At 42.5% G+C, this 21,251-nt stretch overlaps 1 protein-coding gene and 1 long non-coding RNA gene across 4 annotated transcripts in view; one reads left to right on the top strand and one right to left on the bottom strand.

The window, feature by feature from the left end:
- Positions 1-12,494, bottom strand: part of PDK1 (pyruvate dehydrogenase kinase 1) — a 29,804-nt gene extending 17,310 nt beyond the window's left edge. The window contains exons 1-7 of one of the 2 annotated variants that reach the window (XM_041774018.1): positions 12,140-12,494; positions 9,541-9,682; positions 6,575-6,646; positions 4,327-4,511; positions 3,934-4,029; positions 2,822-2,899; positions 1,220-1,296 (exon numbers count right to left, since the gene is read on the bottom strand). In XM_041774018.1, the coding sequence (XP_041629952.1) occupies positions 1,220-1,296; positions 2,822-2,899; positions 3,934-4,029; positions 4,327-4,511; positions 6,575-6,646; positions 9,541-9,682; positions 12,140-12,344 (855 nt within the window). In that variant the 5' untranslated portion in view covers positions 12,345-12,494. The remainder of the gene's footprint in view (positions 1-1,219; positions 1,297-2,821; positions 2,900-3,933; positions 4,030-4,326; positions 4,512-6,574; positions 6,647-9,540; positions 9,683-12,139) is intronic. The other variant, XM_041774017.1, reaches the window with a different exon arrangement.
- A 72-nt stretch (positions 12,495-12,566) lies between these two features.
- Positions 12,567-16,512, top strand: LOC121501708. Of its 2 annotated transcripts, XR_005990667.1 has the most exons (4): positions 12,567-12,977; positions 13,849-13,908; positions 14,114-14,190; positions 16,467-16,512. It is a non-coding gene; the product is annotated as an uncharacterized LOC121501708 (long non-coding RNA). The 2 variants fall into 2 exon arrangements; XR_005990666.1 differs by lacking the exon at positions 16,467-16,512 and having other exon boundaries at positions 14,114-14,898.
- Positions 16,513-21,251: the final 4,739 nt, after the last annotated feature.

The following is a 21,251-nucleotide window of genomic DNA, read 5'->3' as shown; positions in this document are numbered from 1 at the left end:
TTGATAAAACTAGATACAGTTAAAAGGCAAAAATGGGACTGCATTTGGAAATAAGAGTGTGTGGCCCTAGTAACATTTTATACTCTTTGCATTTATTACTTTATTACTATCAAAATTGAGTGTCCCTAAGGAGAAGATGCTATCATCTCTACCAAAGGCTATTTAAGATTAGGCTCCAGATGAAAGCCATTATTAATGACATTATGTAAAATCTATTATATAATATGGTAATATTTCTTATATTAAGCATCATGGGGAATAACATCTTAGAAACTGAAGTTTCAAGGAAAAATGAATTTTAATCCTTTAAGTGCCAATTGCTTATTTATTGAATCACTCTGATAGAAAGATTTTTGTCAGACATTAGATATGTTCTTGCTATCCTAGAAAAGAGCATTCTTGAACTCTCTCTGTTCTAAGACATTCAGTCAGACTTTCTGTGTTTCAGCGTATTTTTCTTTTTCATAAGCACGTTGAAAGCCACCTCTGCTCTTTACTAGTTTGCTGCTGGCTGAAGACATGGTAACTAAAGTAAGAGAGATTACATAGGCTTGATTTAGGGTAGTTATTTTCAGCCACAGGGACCTGTACTCCTCATCACTCACTTTTCTGTCAGCAAGTGTCATAGGTGTGTTATTGGGGGGGAAAGTACTCCCAATGTTTCTAGCATAATTTTAGTTTTTGAAATTTTCTTTGTAAAGAGCAAATATAATAGCAAAAGCCCTGTAAATCAATATAAATGACTTTCTCAAAAAGTCCCACAAACATATAATAGTGGGACTCTGTTCTTTTAAAGGTGGAAAATTCAGAATCATTCTCCTAAATATTGTTTTGTAAAAATGTAACTTTATTGAGCACCTACACTGAGCTGCCATTGTACTGGACACCTTCATAATAACCTGGAGAGTATTAGACTCTTTACAGAAAAAGAAATGTAGCCTCAAAAAGGTTGGCTGATTTGCCCAACGGCACATGCAGATTAAGTGGCAGAACTAGTATTCAGACCCAATCGGACTTCCAGGTGTGCAGCTTACCACTGCACTGAAGTGCCCATCAGTGTGGACAAAAGGCAGATCTCCAGCAATGTTGACATGACACTGAGCATGAAATGACATCTTTTAATGAAACTAAGGAAAACCCGTAGAGTACTTCACTTTCAGAGCAGATCCCTAACCTCGGGAAAGGACTGATAAAGGTTATGTAATACTATTTTACAAACCTTGAAAAGTTCAAACACCATGTGATAGAGATGGGATGGTACATAAACCACTTGTATTGGCTGTCCTGGTGATTTTGCTATAGAGCAGAAGAGAAAAATATAAAAGTACAGAGAGATGTACTTAAAGCATTTTTAAGAATATATTGTGTAGTGATGAAAAGAAAACATTTACTATGGAGGATAATATTATTTGGGGGAGAACTGCCACCCCAGTTCTTCACTGTATTAGGGTTTGACCCCATAGTCACATAGATTTATAACTGATGGTGACAACATGAGTTTGCAGTCATTTTTGTGACCCTGCATAACCGTCTAGCCAACCGAGCTTCCCATTTTCTCTGTGACAGTGAGTCTTTTTAAAGGACACTCAGCCTTAAGGTCAGAATTTTACTTTCCAAAATGAAAGTGTTAAGGTCTATATGTTCCATGATCCAACTCACATAAATATACTATTTTTTTAAAAGTCATTTTTAAATAAGCACTAAAATGCTTAAAATGTTTCACCCCTGTGGAATGTTTTTGTTTTATTTCAGGCATTTCTATGTATACAGATCTGAATTAAATTAAGCTAGCATCAGTTTATCAAGGGATATGAATTCTACATTCAAACATTTTATTACATTTAGAAGCCCAGCTGGGGATGCGGTGGCGGGGACAGACGTGGGGGGGGGGCAGGTAGTATGTAAAACAGAACTTTTAGTAGATCAAAGGAGTAAGACTCACCATACCTTAGAATTCTAATTGATCCAATAAATTGGACTCTCCTCTGAATAAACCGCCCCGTGGAAACATAGATGGGACACCTGGAAACTGCTCACAGTTCAGGTTCCTAAACTATCATCTGTGCATTGTGATTCTCTACTGAATGGTATTGTTATGAAACAAAAGAGTTAATATGGCTTTAGAAAAACACGAAGCAATTCTATTTTCAACTGAGGAACTTCTTCCATTGCGCTTTCACTATAAGGTCCAGAATACAGCTTAGGAAAAGCCTATTTAATTTTATTCTTCTTAAAGGGTCGCCTTAACTTAGTAACTGTTTTTCCCTCTACCAAACTATCCCACCCCTCTGAAACACAGACTTATCAATCTCCTTCCAAGACATCTGAATTTTTTTGTCCAAAAGGCCCTACTCAGGGTGCAAAGAGCATCAGAGATAAATGGATTTTCCAGCAGATGAGCATCTTTCTTTCCTCCTTACACACCTCCTGTCTTTTTACTTCCTTAACAATAAAAAATGATTCATTACTCAGGAAGTCGATTCTTAAGGGGTGAACTCTACATTATTGAAGTGCCTGTAACAGTCAAATGTAACCAAAAACAGAAACAAAAATAAGGAAAGAATCAACATTATCAATTAGATATAAACAAAATGGGGAAGAAGTCAAATGCATTTCAGACAGAATCCAACTAAATTACACACACGCACACACATACATACACACACACTCTCTTAACATGATTTTCTCCCTGAGCTTTCATATTCAATAAAGAAGTTGACGAAATGCCCTTTTATATTAAGACATATCTAAATTCTTCTTATCATTCCTTCTCAGATAATCACAACACTGTTCATTGAGGAAAAGACATCATCGGGCTTACCATTTAATTCTTCAAGTTCTAGTTCAGGAGAGTTAATATAATACAAATCACACAGACGCCTAGCATTTTCATAGCCATCTGGTGTGAATCAAAACAAAAAAAAGCATTAAAATAAATTTACTTCTATATCATGCATTAAGATGGAAATAGTACTGATAAATGAAATTTTAGCTATTATAGAAGAAAATACACTTTAATAATCTAGTTTGGGGAAGGTCTTCTTAAGTACAACATGACAAAACCTAATAGCCATAAAGGAAAAGCGACAGATATGATTATAAGAAAAAAAAAAAAACATCCATATAGAAAAAGACACCATAAAAAAGTAAAAACAGCAGGGTGAAGAAACTACTTACAATACACATAACAAACATGTAGCATGAAAGTTTAGGATATGGACACTTTCACTCATTGTTCGGTATCTTTTTGGGAGTATCAAAATTTTAAATGCATTTTCAATGTTTTAAATTTAGGAATCTTACTTTCTAAAATACTAGCAAAGTCAGCACTTATCTAAAGATGTTCACTGAAGTTTTGTTCGTAATAAAAAAATGAAAACAACCTAAATACGCAACAACAGAAGAATGGATTAATACATTCTGATATACCCATTAAGCCATTCAAAAACCTGAGGTTTATCCATATGTACTGAATGGCTATAAACTTGTGGTATGATGGCTATAAACTTGTAGAAAAATACACATACAGTAACCCCATCTTCCAAAAACAAACCATGTGAGACCAGCGATTACATATGTTCATGAGTATATGTGGTATAACAGAAAAAAAGTATGGAAAGATGCAAACCAAACTACTATGAATTATGGCTCCTAGCGTAGGGTATTAGAAAGGGGGAGGGGGGAGCCTGAATCTTTTTGAAGTGTAACCAACACCCTCATATCACTATACTTTGCCTTAAAAAAGCATTATATCAACAAAATATTCATCCTACACATAATATACAATAACATTATAAGATCAGTCTCAAATCCACACATATTTGCTCCTAACATTTTGTCTCAGGATATAAATAACTGTTTTAATAGCAAGAAATAACACTCAGCTATATTGATTCTTGTATCCTTCCTCAAAGGAGAAATATAACTATTTACCTTTAATAACTTCAACTACATCGCAGTTTGGATTTATGCTTCCAATGTGTTTTCGATGAGCTGGGCTTCCTTTGCCTTTTCCACCAAACAATAAAGCTATCAAAAAAATAAAAATAACAAAAAAAAAATAAGCTAAACTCTCTATTGCCATTTACCAGATTTGAATATGGTTTCTCCAAATGGTACCAAACAGTAGAACAGATATTTTCCTTACACATAAACATAGTATTTTACATTCCATAAAAATACCTCCTTTGTAGGGCAGTCTGTGTACTCAATAGGCAAAAAAAAGTAAAATTAAATGTTTACTAAAAGGAAGTTTCCTAAATAAATTTAAAATATGCCAACACATTCACTTTATTTTGCTTCTTCTCTTGACTTCTGGAGACTTACAGTGCTGATTGAGTAACATTCTAATTGAAATGCGACTCATGTAGAAGCGATCCAAAAAGTACTGAACATTCTGGCTGGTGACAGGATCCACCCCGAAGCTCTCCTTGTATTCAATCACACCCTGCGCCATCGTGGGAATAACATCGTTGTGTCGATTCCTGATCCGAATCACAGTATCTGTAAAGCTAAAAAAAAAAAAAAAAAAAATCTAGGTTTAACTAACTTATACTAGGCAAGAAATACTCATTTCAGTAAAAAGAGCATCACTTATTTAAATATATTTCAGATCATAAATATGTGTAACATATGACAGTACAAAAACTTTCAAAATAAAACTTTTGAAACGTAATTATTTTCTTGGAACTCGTAAAAGCGAGTCTGCCACAAAACATGATCCTAACAGTGTTAAGGTTTTTTTTTTTTTTTTAAACCATTATCAACTAAGATCATCTGAGCACTCCCTATGAGGACACTCTTCCAGGGACCTTCAGCATTACAAGAAGACAGAATGCTTGCTTCTAGGGAACACATGCTCTGTAAGGAATAAAGATGAATAAGCCAATAAAGCCTGCCTGTTTTAGAACTATTCCCTATGGTTCCAAAAGAGAAAGAACCATTGAGAACAGAAAAGTGAAAGAAATTCTAATTCCATTGAACCTATAAGTTCAAAAATGGGAGAGAAGAAAAACCGACTGTTGCCTTAAAAATTTTCAAGGCACCCAGCCTTCCCACTTCTGTCATTTAGAAGATATTACTGCATGGTTAATTTAAAGAACTAAATAAAAGAGAAAAGAAGCCTTAATCATGAAATAACAAAATCTACCTTGTAACATACCCATGGGAATGTACACTTCTGAATGAGTGCTTGAGCACTATTAACTTATTCCAATGATACTATCATGGCTCAAAATATTTTTGGAATTCCTAGTTCATAATCTGCTTCAAAACCAAACTCTTAATCCAAAATACAAACAACAAAACTCCTCAAAAACAACAAACGACTCATCATTTCTAGTCAGCCTTTTATTTCACTTCTCTCTTTTTAAAACCCCCAAAACTGTTATTCTGCTTGACTGCTTTCCTTATTTTTTAGATTCAGCTCTCACCATTTTCAGAAGGTTCTGTAGCATAACGTTTATTTTTAAGTAAGAGGACATGGGTTCAAATCCTGATCCTACTGCTAGCTGGCTATTTGATTTTATTGCTACCTTAAGTTTCTTAACTTTCTGTGCACAGACAGTATTAATTCAATAGCATTGTTTTAAAGATTAAATACACAGTGTGCTTCATACCTAGGCATAGAGTAAATCCTTGATGTTATTTTCAGACCAAAATATGTTTAAAAAGTGAAATGTTGCCATCATCTTTAGAGACAGTAACAAAAAGGAAAAAGTGTAATACACTCTGAGGACAACAAAAGAAGTGGTCTTCAAGTTCTGAGCAATGTTCATGGGAATAAGCAGATAACTGCCTGGGAAGACTACCTGGGTTTATTAATGCTGGTATGCGGTTATTAAATTGGTCATATTACTTCCATTATTTTACAGACCAGAGGTCATAAAGTGAGACCCACAGATGTGTTTTTATAAGCCTTCATTCTTTAAAAAAAAAAATTAATTTGCTGCAATCTTTAAAATTGGGAGATTTTACATTAAAAATCTAAACTTGGGGCACCTGGGTGGCTCAGTAGTTGAGCATCTGCCTTTGGCTCAGATTGTGATCCAGGGATAGAGTCCTGCATCAGGCTCTCCACAAGGAGCCTGCTTCTCCCTCTGCCTAGGTCTCTGCCTCTCTTTCTGTGTTTCCCATGAATATTTAAATAAGATCTTTAAAAAAAAATTAAAAACCTAAACTTACTGCTTTTCTTTAAACACACACAAAAATCAGACAATCTAGATGGTGTTTCTGCATTGAGCTGGAGCTCAAAGAGGAATGTGCTGTCCAGGTTGAAAGATCTCACAGGTCCCCTATTATCCAAACGGCACTGAGGCCACATCTAGATTTCCACTGATCATCGCACTTGAACTGTGTCATGTCTTATATTTACTGATTTACAGTATTTGCCTTACCTGTATGAGCTGCTATAGACACGTATACTATAATATGTTCTGGAGTGGAGAGAAACTGAAAGTTAATTTCCCTAAAGTAACCCAATAGCAAGTTTAAGCTCAATACATTTATATTTTTCATATGACATTTAAAGAATATAAAAATTGTATTCAGAATAGGGTCCAAATATTGTACTCACTCATAAATAGTTTTAGCCTCTTCAGCACTTTTGTCTTTAAATTCAAGAAGTTCCTGAAGACTCTGGATATACCTAAAATGCAAATCAGCAGGGTAAATTTGTTCTTTTATATTTTGAAAGTTCAATATTGTGAAAATATAAAAAGGTATTTTTAGTATCTTTTAATATAGAATAGTGCTACAAATTATGGTTGAAGTAGGATTTTTAGACCCATTTACATTTAAGCAAAGTGCCTGGCACAAAGTAGCAGAAGTTTCATTTTCTCCTAAAAACATAGGTTAAATCTGATTTAAGAATTTTAAGATTTTGGGGCGCCTGGGTGTCTCAGTCTGTTAAGCAGCTGCTTCAGCTCAGGTCATGATCTCAGAGTCCTGGGATGGAGCCCCACATCAGGCTCTCTGCTTATCCAGGAATCTGCTTCTCCCTCTCCTTCTGTCCCCCCCCCCCCACCACCCTTCTCATGCCTGTGCTGGTGCACACTCTCTCAAATAAATAAATTCTTTCAAAAAAAAGAATTTTAAGATTTCCTACTTCCTTTTATATACTTCTATACTCTAAAATAGCTTTTCAGCTTCTTAAATTTACCACCATACAGTATAAATGCTGACTGTCACGAGAACTGAGTCTGTTACCATTAACTACGTGATCTGGGGCAAATGATTTAACTTGTTTTAGTTTCAGTAAAATGTGGAGGCCCATCCACCTCGGTCTAACTTAAAATCTGTTAAAATCTCATACTCCTTATAGGCCTTTAGTGTTTTAAAAAATCTTTAATTAGTTGCAGTCTTTCAATTGGGAGATTTTTAAATTAAAAATCTAGACTTGTATGAGGCACCTGGGTGGCTCAGTTGTTTAAACATCTGCCTTTGGCTTTGGGTCCTGAGATCAAGCCCTCGCAGGGAACCTGCTTCTCTCTCCTCTCTCATGCTTTCTCTTGCTATCTCTGCACTATCTCTGTCTCTCTCAAACAAAATCTCTCAAAAAAATAAAATAAAATAAAAAGATTTTATTTATTCATGGGTGACAGAGAGAGGCAGAGACACAGGCAAAGGGAGAAGCAGACTCCCTGTGAGGAGCCTGATATGGGACTTGATGCCAGAACCCTGGGATCACGAGCCAAGCAGATGCTCAACCACTGAGCCACCCAGGTGTCCCTAAGTAAAATTGGGTTTTTTGTTTGTTTGTTTGTTGTGCTTTTTCACTCTAGACTTGTGGCTTTTCTTTAAGTACACAAAAACCAGCTGATCTGGACAGTGTTTCTGCATTGGCAATGACCAGCTGGAGCTGAAAGTGGTTATCCTTTAGAAGCACATACTCTCCAGGTTAATAGCTTATGTCCAGTCAACAAATATTTGTTAAAAGCCTATAATTTACCACATGGTTCTTTTAAACAGAGCTGAAGCAAAACAAAAGTCATGAAAATGTAGGTTTTTGATCTACCTAATGAGTCAAGGTGGCAAATGGCCTGTTAAGGAAGGAGCAAAATGAGGAAAGCCAAATGACTTTCTCAAGGTTATGCTGCCAAGCACAATGGCAGTACAGGGCCAGAGCTGAAAACACTTCACTATTCAGTGACCTTCGATAATATAGGATCTGCTTTGGCTGCTCTGTTGGCACTTTATCTACAACTGTCTTTAGTAGGCATCCAGGGGCAATGAAAATGTTTTAAAACTCTGTAAATCCATATGTTGGTTTGAAAAGCTGTTCTTGACAAGCAGCGTGCCTCTCCGCAGTCCAAAACATTCCAAAGATTCTGGTATTTGCTTTAACCCATACGTTTTTCTCTTCACTGGCAAGAAAAACTATGCTCTTTATTCAAGAGATAATTGAGCACCTACAACGTTTTAGGCACAGATCAGATTTCAAAATGCAGCATATTCTATTTTTAATGAAGAATTTAAAAAACAAGAATAAGCTTCCATAGAAAATTATATGTTCTCATTTTATATTCCATCATAGTTCCTAAACAAATGTTTCTTCTTTAAACCACATTTATAGTTGTCCCGTATTTGAACTAGATAGCATCTCATTATCACATATTATAGCAGTCATACTGCTTTCGCTTGTTTTTTAAAATTGAAGTTTCATCAGTTTCTCCTATAAGCTATGATACCACAAAAAAGCGCTAAGATTTCCATGAATCATAACTGGGAAAAATCTTACAGCTAATTTTTTTTTCTACTTAAGACTCAATTCTGGTAAACTCTTTTGTTTGAAATGGGTAATGCTTAAGAGTATAATACTTTTAAATTAGTAACATTAAAAAAATAAAATAAATTAGTAACATTAACAAAAAAGGCTGTATTTAAGCGACCGCATATGTATGCACTGCCACTGTCATTTTTTAGAACAGAGATCATAGTTTCTTATATGATTCCACTAACTTCTAATTATTTTTAAGTGGTGGAAAAAAGATTTTATCTTTCATGTTTGATAAATATAGTTAAATAAAATAAATTCGGTTTGTTAAAAATACACATACACACCCTTTAATACATTTTATCATTCTGACTATAGCACGGTAGAAAGAAACAAATCGGGGCTTGAATCCCAGCTCCCCGGTACTGCCTTTGGCAAGACACCTGTAGGTGCCTCAGTTTCCTCATCTGTAAAATGGTGATAATGCCTAATGGGCAGAGTTGTTGAAGGGATTAAAGGTAATGTATATAAATCCCTATCCATCAATACATGGTAGATATTATAACATAAGATCCTGCAGATTCAATAACATAAACCGTAAATTTAGTGTGTTTATTTCTGTGCAGTTCTGAATTTTTTTTTTTCAAAGCCAAGGAGTGGTAGAGTCCAGGATTCAGGGAACAGGCCCAGACATACCCAAAAGAAGAAGAAATGCTCTTACTACCATAAGCTTAATTCCATGGAAGAGTAAAAAAAAAATATTTGCTTTCACCTTAAGTAGAGTCTATAAATCCACTGAAATTGCAAACACGAGATAGGAATCTTACCAGCTTTGTACCAATTGAACTGATGGAGTCCTGAGTAGATTATCTGGAAGAAGACTTATTTCTTTCATTATATTTGCCAATCTAACAGGTAGCTCTTGTCGCAGAAACATAAATGAGGTCTTTTCACAAGCGTTCATAGATCCTAAAACCAAACACGGTGCGAACAGCAGTAAGTAGAGGGCCACAAGGCAGTAGAAGCCAAGAGGCGGGGAGAAACAGAGGGAGCTACTGGGCAGTGTCAGAGTGCCAGCATCACCATGATGCCCGGGAAAGGAAGAGGAGGCAAGGGACAAGATAACCCTCTGGAGGGTTGTGAGGCGTCCTAAATGGCCTTCTAATTCCTGAAGGAATTGCTTTGTAGAGTGATAAAGATACTTTCCAATTGCTTTGTAGAGTGATAAAGATACTTTCCCCGTCTCCATCACTTGCACCCTTACTGGGATCATCTTAGACACAAGGCAACCTGAGCAAGTCTGAGCAAGGTGTGGAGTCTAATTAACAGTAGGACCTGCCAAAGCCTATCCTATGTAACCAGTTGCTGCTACTATTTAGAAAATCTGTTTCCTAACTCTGGGTTTTTAAAGAAATGAATACCTAAGATAGAGAAATTTTGTCATATGCATGGGAACCACAATAAGCAAGACTCGGTGTAGAGGAGGGCTTGCAGGCAATAGAAAACAAAAAATACCAGGGCCTGTGCAGCGACCATCTTCAAGCTTCTAAGCCCTGCATTCCGCCTCCCTCCCCTCCCCGCCCCCCACCCCCACCCCCCGCCCCCCATTCAATTGTCTGATTCCTGGAAAGCAGCCTGCTCCTCTTTCACTCCTATCAAGACGCTAAACAGAGCAGTTGTAGAATAGCCTTTGGCAAGCAGTCCCATTTAAAGTCGAACAAAAAAGTCATGTTATTTCAGCAGTGCATTTTAAACCTGAGAATTTCATCTTGCTGTTTTAACAAGAGACAACCTTAGAGAAAACCAGACTGTCCATAGCAGGAATGATGGAATGAGAGGAAAACATTCTCTTGTGAAAGTTTAATGGCATACTGTGAACAAGGCCAAATTCACCCCTTCATCAAACTATAGTCATTTTAAAGTAAATACAAAAAAAAAAAAAAAAACCGAGAGGGCTTTGCTCCAAAAAATGTTTTGCCCCTGTGCACCATAATTTTAAGATAAAGCTGCCAGCTGTGGTGGTATCTTTTGAGCCCACTAATGACCCATTACTGACTTAACAGTACTCGCAATGCAGAAGATAAGTCTTGCTACCGGTATTTTATGACCTTCCTGGTTTATTGGTTTTCCCTTTCCCCGCTCGGCACCCTCACATGAGAAGTCAAAGTTAAAAGTCTAACTTTGCCATTTCTCTGCAATCTGTTGCATCCTTTCTAGAGAAAATCAGGAAGCGTCCAGCCGAGGAAGAGGAAAAGTGGACGGTCGCTTCTGCAGAAAGGAGTGTGGCAACCCCACAGCGCCTGTGCTCACGCACTTTCTGCGTGTGCTGGAGACTTACTTGCTGATGATGAAACGAATGTGGCGCGGCTGGAAACACTATTAAGCAAGTGGCAAGGAAAACACTCTGTGAAACGCTCGGGCCAGTTAAAACCTGCCTCCCCTCGCATCACGGAGATTTTACGCAATCGTTCATCATCAGTCTGGAGAGTCGGAACCCGACTCCGGGAGGTGCGCGCACGGCAGCCCCCGGCCCGCAGCTCAGCGCTTCCGAAGGGGCCCGGCGGGGGGCGCGACCCGCACACGTGCGCTGGGGGGCGGGAGGTCCCCGGCGCCCGCGGCCCTCAGGGTTGGTTCTGCGACGCTACGCGGTAAGGAGGCTCACGCCCCCAGGGGCTCCTCGGGCCCCCGCCCCGGAGCGCGAGGATCTGCCCGCAGGGGAGGAAGGAAGCACCGGGTGGGGGTGGGGGAGACGTTAGGGAGGGGGGAGGTTAGGGACGGGGGAGGTTAGGGAGGGGAGAGGTTAGGGAGGGGGGAGGTTAGGGAGGGGGGTCGTTGGGGGATGGGAGGGGGGGACGTTAGGGAGAGGGGTGCGCCGGCTGGGAGGGGGAGGTTAGGGAGGGGGGAGGTTAGGGAGGGGGGTCGTGGGGGGGTGGGAGGGGGACGTTAGGGAGGCGGTGCGCCGGGTGGGAGGGGGAGGTTAGGGAGGGGGGACGTTAGTGACTGGGGTGCGGGGGAGGGGTGGGAGGGGGGACGTTAGGGAGGGGGGGTCGTTGGGGGGTGGGAGGGGGTAGGTTAGGGAGGGGGGTGCGCGGGGGGGGGGTGGGAGGGGGGACGTTAGGGAGAGGGGTGCGCCGGCTGGGAGGGGGAGGTTAGGGAGGGGGGAGGTTAGGGAGGGGGGTCGTGGGGGGGTGGGAGGGGGACGTAGGGGGGCGGGGGGGGGGACGTTAGGGAGGGGGGTGCGCGGGGGGGGTGGGAGGGGGGACGTTAGGGAGGGGGTGCGCGGGGGGGGTGTGTGGGAGGGGGAGGTTAGGGACGCGGGTGCGCGGGCGGGAGGGGGGCGGGCGCGCGCAGGGCCCGGCCGGGGCAGGGGCCGCGGTGGCCCGCGCAGGGCCGCGCACAAAGGCCCGAGGCCCGGGCCGCACTCACCGAAGTCCAGGAACTGCTTCATGGAAAGCGGCGACGGCGAGAAGCGCGCGTAGAAGTCCACCTGGCCCGGAACGCCGCTGTCGGGCGCCGGCCCGGAGCCCGAGTCCGAGGCGAGGCTGCGGCCGCCGCCGGGGCTGGCCGCCCGGAGCCCGGAGCCCGAGCGGGCGCAGGCGGCCCCGCGCAGCAGCAGCCGCGCCCGCCGCATGCCGAGCCCCGCCGGAGGAGCCGGGCCGGGCCGCCAGGTCGCCGCTCCGCGCCTCGGCCCGGCGCTACGTGAGGGACGTGGCGACCCTCGGGGGCGGGGAGCGGCTGTCACCGCCGCGGCCGCCGCCCCCCTCGCCGGAGCCCGGCCCCCTGCGCCGCTGGGCGGGACCCGGAGCGGGAGGCGGGGCAGGGGCGGGAGCGCGCGGGCGGGGGGCCGGGGCGGGGCGGGGGGGCGGGGCCCGCGCGGGGGCGGGGGCGGGGGGGCGGGGCCCGCAGGTGCGCCCCCGCCCGCGCGCTCCGCGCCTCCCCCGCCCCCCGCGCCCGTGCGGCTGCGAGTCCGGGGCCTTCCGGAAACTCCGCGGCGAGGCGAGCCCCGAGGTCACGGGGGTCGACGCCGCACCCTGGGGGCTGCAGGATCTGACCCTTGCCCAGCGGGGGCACCGGCACCGGGGGGCGTAGCCCCAACCTTCGCGGCGAGTGCAGACCCAGACCTGCGGCTCTCGGCGCGGGCGCCCCGGGGCCCCGCCCCTTGATCGACTTTGTCTTTAACTGTCTTGGCAGCCCCACGGTTTGGCTGTGCCCTCCTTCCGCTTCTCCAATTTCCTCGATTTGGGACGGGGCATCTCTGGATATGGTAAGTTGAAAATGCATTTAATGCACTTAACTGCGCAGCGGCGTGGCTTACGTAGCGCTTCCTTCCATTCGCCTGCGGTTGGGCAAATCGTCAAACACAAAGCCCATTTTATAACAACACGGGCTTCATGGAAGTGCTGTACTGAAGGTGAAACACGGGGGGCTGGGACCTGGGCTGTTTACCCTGGTGATTGTAGGCCTGGGCTGGAGTTGCAGCTGCTGCTGCAGGACCACAAGAGTAGCGTGCCACGCTTCAGCTCGCTTAGGAAAAGACCAGAATTCAAGGTATGATTCACGCTGAGCGGGTATCGCTTTTGATCCATTGTAAAGTAGAAAAAAATCATTAAGTTCAACTATTGGAAGTCAGGAGGGAATTGCAAGACTAGACAATTCTTTTTAAAGATTGTATTTATTTATTCATGAGAGATACAGAGAGAGAGAAGCAGAGACAGGCAGAAGGAGAAGCAGGCTCCATGCAAGGAGCCTGACGTGAGACTCGATCCGGAGGCTCCGGGATCAGGCCCTGGGCCTAAGGCAGGCGCTAAACCACTGAGCCACCCAGGGATCCCCGACAATTTCTTAGAGTGGTGAAATTCCCTGCAGCTGCAGAGGCAGCCGTCTGTGCTGAAAATCACCACTGCTGTCTCTTCTTTCCAGAGACTTCCCCATCTGTCCATCCCCAGTGCCTTGGCATGTCTTAGATGCAACGAGATTACCTTTTCATGGGTAGTTTATCAGCAAAATATGTATACATGTGTATCACCAGCAGTTACTGGTCTAGAATAATTCATTTCTCCGTGGTGGTCAGGTCTTGGGTTGTATAAAGATATGATATATGTAAAGGAGATGATAGTTTCTCTTTTTTTTTTTAGGGTGTCTTAGTCCCACAAGTGTAGCCTGAAGGAGGAGTCCCCACCTGGAAACAGGTGTAGGTAATTGAGGGGATGGGTTGACAACAGCACCTGAACATAGTTTCTGAAAGTGGTGCCTCTAACAGGTTTTTCAGGTATCTGTTACCTTGGTGGTTGTTACAACTTTGGTGAAAATATCTTAGAGAAAGCAGGATGAACATAAGACCAGGAGATGTGTAGAGAAAGTAAGGGTGGTATCTGTATTATATGTTTGCTGTTCCACCAGGCATGCTGTGCCCTCCAAATCTGGCTTTTCTTCATCCCTTCTGTGAATGTTTGCTAAATGCCGACTGTAGGTACCAGGTAATGTTCTGGGTGGCTGGGAATAAAGCCATATGCAATTCAGATAGGATCCCATATTCAGATACATCTGCACTTAGAAAGCATATACTATAGGGTCAGACGTGGGAGAAGAATTTTACACCATATCTTCAAAATATTAGAGCACCTGCTCCATGAACGGATTAGATTTGTTCCGAGTGGCTCAGCTGATGGAAGACTTAGGGACAGAAACTATAGGAAAGCGGATCTGACTCACACATGGAAAAACTTTGGATGGTTATATAGTCATTTGACTACAAGCTGGCAGCCTTAGAGTCCCAGAGGGTCCTTGTCAGTCGTGTAGAGGACAGTTAATGACGCTGCAGGGAGAATCGTAGGAAAGCGGTAATGAACAGAGCCTCGCTCCTGGTTTCAAATCCTGGCTCTGCCATGTACTAGCTCTGTTGTGTTGAGGGAGTTACTTAACCTGAGCTTCAGCCTCCTTATCTATAAAGGGGGACTGTCTCCCTGGGTGACTGTGATATACATGGTATAGCTATCTGGGCACAATACCCAGGACCTTCTAGACTCTCGATTAACGGCATCTATTTTTTCATCGTCGTTGCTGTTTTTGACATTATTTCCTTATCCAAATAAGGATGAGGTTTTATCAGAATCACTCATACATGTTTGGCCTAAAGCCAACTTTACCAAAGGTTGTGAGGAAAGACAATTTAAAATGAAATATTAGCCATCCTTAAAATCGTCTCTCAACCATTTCTACAACTCTGCTCCAACCTCCTGTTTGGTTGCGTTCCTCCTCCTTCCTTCTATATTACTTCCTGAGCTCCAAAATCTTAACTATCATCATAATATATTCAGCTCTCTCAACCCTTATTTGCAACTCTGCTGCTTTCCACTTGAGCATGTGGAGGTGCTCAGCTGAATAGTAACTTCTGTGGAAGCACAAAGGCCCAGCAAAGACCTTGAGATTTATTTTAGCAACTTCGTTCTCCCAGAAATCAGTCCAACTGTTGTTTTTATTTTTTAAGATTTTATTTATTGAGACATCTGGGTGGCTCAGCAGTTCCACGTCTGCTTTCAGTTCAGGGCATGATCCTGGAGACCTGGGATCCAGTCCCACATCAGGCTCCCTTCATGGAGCCTGCTTCTCTCTGTGTCTTTCATTAAAACAACAACAACAACAACAACAACAACAACAACAAAAAACAAGTTGCAGGGGGTGGGAGGTGGTCATGGAGCAGAGGGAGAGGAATAAGCTGACTGCACGCTGAGCCACACGGTGCTGGATCCCATGACCCTGAGATCATGACCTGCTCTGAAACCAAGAGCCAGTTTGGTCTGTCAGCCCAACTGAATGAGTCACATAGGTGCCCCCCAATCCAACTATTTAATGTTTTTTCTTTTCTCCAAAGTATATTCACCAAACTTCCACCCAATATCCAGAGAATAATATGAAAATACATTTAAAAAATGGTATCAACATTTTGCTTTTTGGTCAAAGGCTTAGTGTCCAGAAGCGGGAGAGAACATTAGATTTTTTTCCCCCCCAGGTGTCTCTTAACATGATGGTTGTTAAGATTATGGTAAAGATATCCTAGAGGAAGCAGTTGTAGGAAAAGGAAAAAAAATGCCCTTCCCTATCAGGTTTTTCCAGCTGGTTTAGGAATTAATTTGACAGGAGACAGATTAATAGGAGAAAAACCCAAGATTTATTATGAGCATATGGAGACCCAATAATGAATTTGACACCCCAAGAAATGACCAAGGCAGGCAGGTTTTACACATTTCAGACAGAGACAATAAATTTGTGAGGAGTTGACAGGATAAAGAAAACATGTCCCAGAGCTTTAATTAGTAAGGAATTCTAAGAATTTGGGCTGAGGTTTAGATTAGTAAAAACAAGATTTGTTTCTACAGTTTTAAAGTCTCTATCTCTGGTGATAGGGATGTCTTTTTACTTCTTAGTATAGGGAAGGTACCTTTCATGTGGAAGATTTTCTTCCTGCCTTCAGGGGGGAAAGGGAAGATCTCTCCTCGCCCCAGCTGTTTCTTCTTCTTCTTCTTTTTTTTTTTTTTAATTGGAGTTCAGTTTGCCAACATATAGCATAACCCCCAGTGCTCATCCCGTCAAGTGCCCCCTCAGTACCAGTCACCCCAACCCCACGCCCACCTCCCCTTCCACTACCCCTTGTTTGTTTCCCAGAGTTAGGGGTCTCTCATGTTTTATCTCCCTCTGGTATTTTCCACTCATTTTCTCTCCTTTCCTCTTTATTCCCTTTCACCATTTTTTATAGTCCCCAAATGAATGAGACCACATGATGATTGTCTTTCTCCGATTGACTTACTTCACTCCGCATAATACCTCCAGTTCCATCCATGTTGAAGCAAATGGTGGGTATTTGTTTCTAATGGCTCAGTAATACTATCCATTGTATGTATAGACCACATCTTCTTTATCCATTCGTCTGTCGATGGACACCTAGGCTCCTTCCACAGTTTGGCTATTGTGGACATTGCTGCTATGAACATTGGGGTGCAGGTGTTCCAGCATTTCACTACATCTGTATCTTTGGGGTAAATCCCCAGCAGTGCAATTGCTGGGTCGTAGGACAGATCTATTGTTAACTCTTTGAGGAACCTCCACATAGTTTTCCAGAACTATGGAAACTATGGTGGAAACTATGGAAACTATTTTCCAGAACTATGGAACTATGGTGGGTTTCACATTCCCACCAACAGTGCAAGAGGGTTCCCCTTTCTCCACATCCTCTCCAGGAAAAAGGACAGTCTCTTCAATAAAGGGTGCTGGGAAAATTGGACAGCCACGTGCAGAAGAATGAAACTAGACCACTCCCTTGCACCATACACAAAGAGAAACTCAAAATGGATGAAAGATCTAAATGTGAGACAAGAATCCATCAAAATCCTAGAGGAGAACACAGGCAACACCCTTTTTGAACTTGGCCACAGCAACTTCTTGCAAGATACATCTATGAAGGCAAGGGAAACAAAAGCAAAAATGAACTATTGGGACTTAGTCAAGATAAAAAGCTTCTGCACAGCAAAAGAAACAGTCAACAAAGCAGCTTACAGAATGGGAGAAGATATTTGCAAATGACGTAGCAGATAAAGGGCTAGTATCCAAGATCTATAAAGGACTTATTAAACTCAACAGCAAAGAAAGAAACAGTCCAATCATAAATGGGCAAAAGACATGAACAGAAGTTTCACCAAAGAAGACATAGACATGGCCACAAGCACAAGAGAAAATGCTCCACAGCACTTGCCTCAGGGAGATACAAATCAAAACGACAAGGAGATACCACCTCACACCAGTGAGAATGGGGACAATTAACAAGACAGGAAGCCCTAGCAGTTTCTTAAGTAGCTTGAATTCAAAGTAAACAATATGCCTTTGTGGCTCATTTTAGGGTGGCCTGCTCTGGGCCCTGCAGTCCCCTCTGAAACTTCCCTGGAAATTTCACGTATGAAAAGCTGATCTGGTGATTGTGGAGAGAGAAATGAGTTAGCCCCAGAAACAGATCAGTCCAACAAGATGTCCGTGCTTTATTTATCTGCTGAAAATATTAAATATTTTAACATGTTTAAGTTAGGCATTACTTGTCCCATTTGGTTTACGCGAAAGCAGCATTGTTCACCGGTGACTGTGCAAGCTCCTCCTCTGCACTGACACTGTACATAGGACCTGACGATTTCAGAAGCCCATAGAGGCTAAGCTGTTAACTTCTGACTGGTGTGTTTTCAGAGTTCACATAGTGGCATCTAACTCTTAGTCCACTACAGATAGAGATTGAGGATTGCCTCTTCCAATTTATAATCTCCAAGATTTGGGAATAAAAACCCTAAATGCTGAAATGAAGGTGAACTTAGGATGTACCAGCAGAATTTCTATGATTTTTTCACCCGGCATACTTACATGGCATGATTTCATGAACAAAGGAGCCCAAGTTTGTAATTTGGCATTTGGGGTAGAATGTTGAGTGACAGGAGGAGCCAGAAGCCAGTCCACATTGTCCTGAACATTTAGGTGGGAATCCTTTATACACTTTGTTGCCACATAAAAAGGTGTGTATAATTTACAGACAAGGTTAGGCTGAAACCTATAATTTTTAAAGACTGGAAGATTCCATGACCTTTGTTGTTGATAATATTAACGTCTGCCCATCTGTATTTTTCATCAGTCTATGAGGGCAGAACAGGTTGTAAAATAGCTAACGGAGGTCTGTAGTTTGGTTCTGTCGGCTGTAGGGCTAACTTCTGTCACCCACCCAAGGAAATCTGCAATTTTGATCTACCCAAATATAGTTTATGGTATTGGGCAGCCTAATAAGAGGGGCACCTTGCCATCTACTGTACAGGCTGACATGTAAACCATTGGGTGATTTGGCAAACTGTTTTGTTAGAGTCCTTTTTAATCTCCTTACAAAGTTTGAAAATGCCATTTTCCGCATCGAACCGGAGTTTGGCTATAATACAAGCTCGGTACATCACCCTGGAGAAGTCCAGTGGCATGTCTGTTTTTGGTGTAAAGGGAAAAATCTTCAGCTATCGTTTTTGCTCTGTCAAGGGATAATCCTTGAGCTGCCGTAGAGATTTTCTGGGGCCCACATAACTCATCAGGGAAAAAGGCAGAGCGGCTTTCTTGGATATCATGGGTATCACACCCTGTCCTTTACCCATCTCCCAGGCTCGGTCCATCAGGTGTTTACATCGGCAAGAACAAAGACCAGTTCAGGGTGGTTTTTTGCATTATCTAGATGTTGACATAGCAGTCAGACTGATTAGTAAATATTTGGTAAACTGGCATCAGTGGATGTTTGATCTACGACCAACTTGTTGAGAGATTTCCAAATTGTGCCAACAGCATGGTGGACTCCAGAATCTGTGTAAATAAGTAGCAGTTTTCTCCTTCCACCAGTGTGTAAGCTGTACGCTTAAGAGCTATGAGTTCAGCCATTAGGGCTGTTCTACAGTGAGCTGAGAATATGCCTTCATTGTTTTGTGTGGGGAAATTATGGCACAACCCATTATTATGTTTCCCTGGAAATTTTGTTTACAGGAGCAATCACAAAATAGAATTAAGTCTGGATTGTCTAGGGGGATGTCTGAGAGAGCCTCTTGTGGTTTTGAGATCATACTTACAGTATGATCTTACAATTGTAAGGCAATTGGGGGGAATAGAGTGGGGCTCTCCATTATCAGAGGGGTAGTAAGGTAGCTGGATTTAAAGTTTTTCGATGATGGAAGATGATGAGTTAGTCAGAAGAGCTTATGTGTGAGTGGTCTGTCATTGTGTAGAGAGATGTTGTGTCTTATGGACTTGAAAGAGAGCAGAGACATCATGGGGAACGCACAAGTGAACAGAGGAGCCTAATGTAAGGATACTGGCTTTGTCCACCAGGGTGGCAGCTGCACCTAGGCACGGGGGCACACCTGATGCCACAGGGTCTAATTGGCATTAGAAGTATGCTATCAGCTGTACAAGAGAGGCAAAAGGTTGTCCTAGAATGCCTGCAGCAAAGCCATTATTTTCATGGCAGTATGGATGGAAAAGCTTAGCAAAATTAGTAAGCCAGGAGTGTGGACAGAGGTCATTTTAAGACTTCAGAAGAGGTTAATGCCTCTGAAGACCAGAAAATAGGCTCTAGGATGATATCTGAGAAACGAGCATACAAAGGTCTAACAAAAACTGCAAAATTGGGAATTCATTGGTGGCAGTAACCGGCTGTCCCTAAATATTGACTTAACTATTTTGGGAAGAGAGCTGGACAAAATTGATTCAAAGCATTTTGGAGTGAGCTTTTTTTTTTTTTTTTTTTTTAAGATTTTATTTATTTATTCATGAGAGACAGAGAGAGAGAGAGAGAGAGGGAGGGAGGCAGAGACACAGGCAGAGGGAGAAGCAGGCTCCATGCAGGGAGTCTGATGCGGAACTCCATCCCTGGACTCCAGGATCACACCCTGGGCTGGAGGCGGGCACTAAACCACGGAGCCACCCAGGGATCCCTGGAGTGAGCTTTTGAATACCCTGAGCTATCTCATGTTCTAAATAGATAAAGTTGTTATGTACCCGCTGATGTTTAGATTTAGAGGTTTTATGGCCTTTAAGAGAATGAGGGAGTTATAAAAGCTCCCCACTCGGTTTGATTACAGAGTAAAAGGTCATCAACATATCACACTAGGGTGGAAGCTTGGATAAGCTACTCATAGTAGCCTTGTGAACTGTGTGAGTCCATGGCAATTGTCTCCCTTTAAGGAAATGCATAAAGAAATTGGGAGTCTGGTGGGATTGCAAAGAAAGCTGAGAAAGGGTCAATTACTGAAACCAGGCTGCATCAGCAGGACTCCAGGTAAGAATAACAGCTGGATTTAACTATAGGGTGCCAAGGAATCACAAAGTTTATGTCCCTTGGGGATCCCTCGGTGGCTTGGAGACTGCCTCTCCCTCTGCCTGTGCCTCTGCCTCTCTCTCTCTGTGTCTCTCCTGAATAAATAAATAAATCTTAAAAAACGAAAAAAGTTTGTCCCTGAAGTCCTATACAAATCAATAAATTTGGTTTCCCTCTAAGTCAAAGTTTGCCTTCTTTCTTTACTGACAAGATTGAGGTGTTATAGGGTGGGGTAATAAAGACAAGGTCATCCTGTTTAAGAGAGAGCCTATTATGCCTGGGTGGCATTTAAGCTTTTGATTTTATGGTCTCGGAGGTCATGGGATCAAATCCCATGTCAGGCTCCATGCTCAGCATGGACTCTGCTTGAGATTCTCTCTCCCTCTGCCCTTCCCCCCCACCTCATGCACATGCACACATACACTCTCAAATAAATAAATCTTAAAAAAAAAGAGAGAGAGAGAGAGAGAGAGAGAGAGGGCCTATTATAGGGTTAATTCCTTGCCCTGGTTTCTGGAGAGATGATTTTGAGCTACTAATGGAAATGGTTTATTCCTTTTCTGAGAAATGAACATAGGCTCTGCACTTGATAGCTCAACTTCATTTGCATGTGTAGCCCAAAGACAAATTGGGCATCTTTTAAAGATTCATCCTCTTCCGAGGAATTTA

This window comes from Vulpes lagopus, chromosome 11 (genome assembly GCF_018345385.1).
Source record: "Vulpes lagopus strain Blue_001 chromosome 11, ASM1834538v1, whole genome shotgun sequence".
Classification (NCBI taxonomy): domain Eukaryota; kingdom Metazoa; phylum Chordata; class Mammalia; order Carnivora; family Canidae; genus Vulpes; species Vulpes lagopus.
This window is presented reverse-complemented; position numbering and strand designations above follow the sequence as displayed.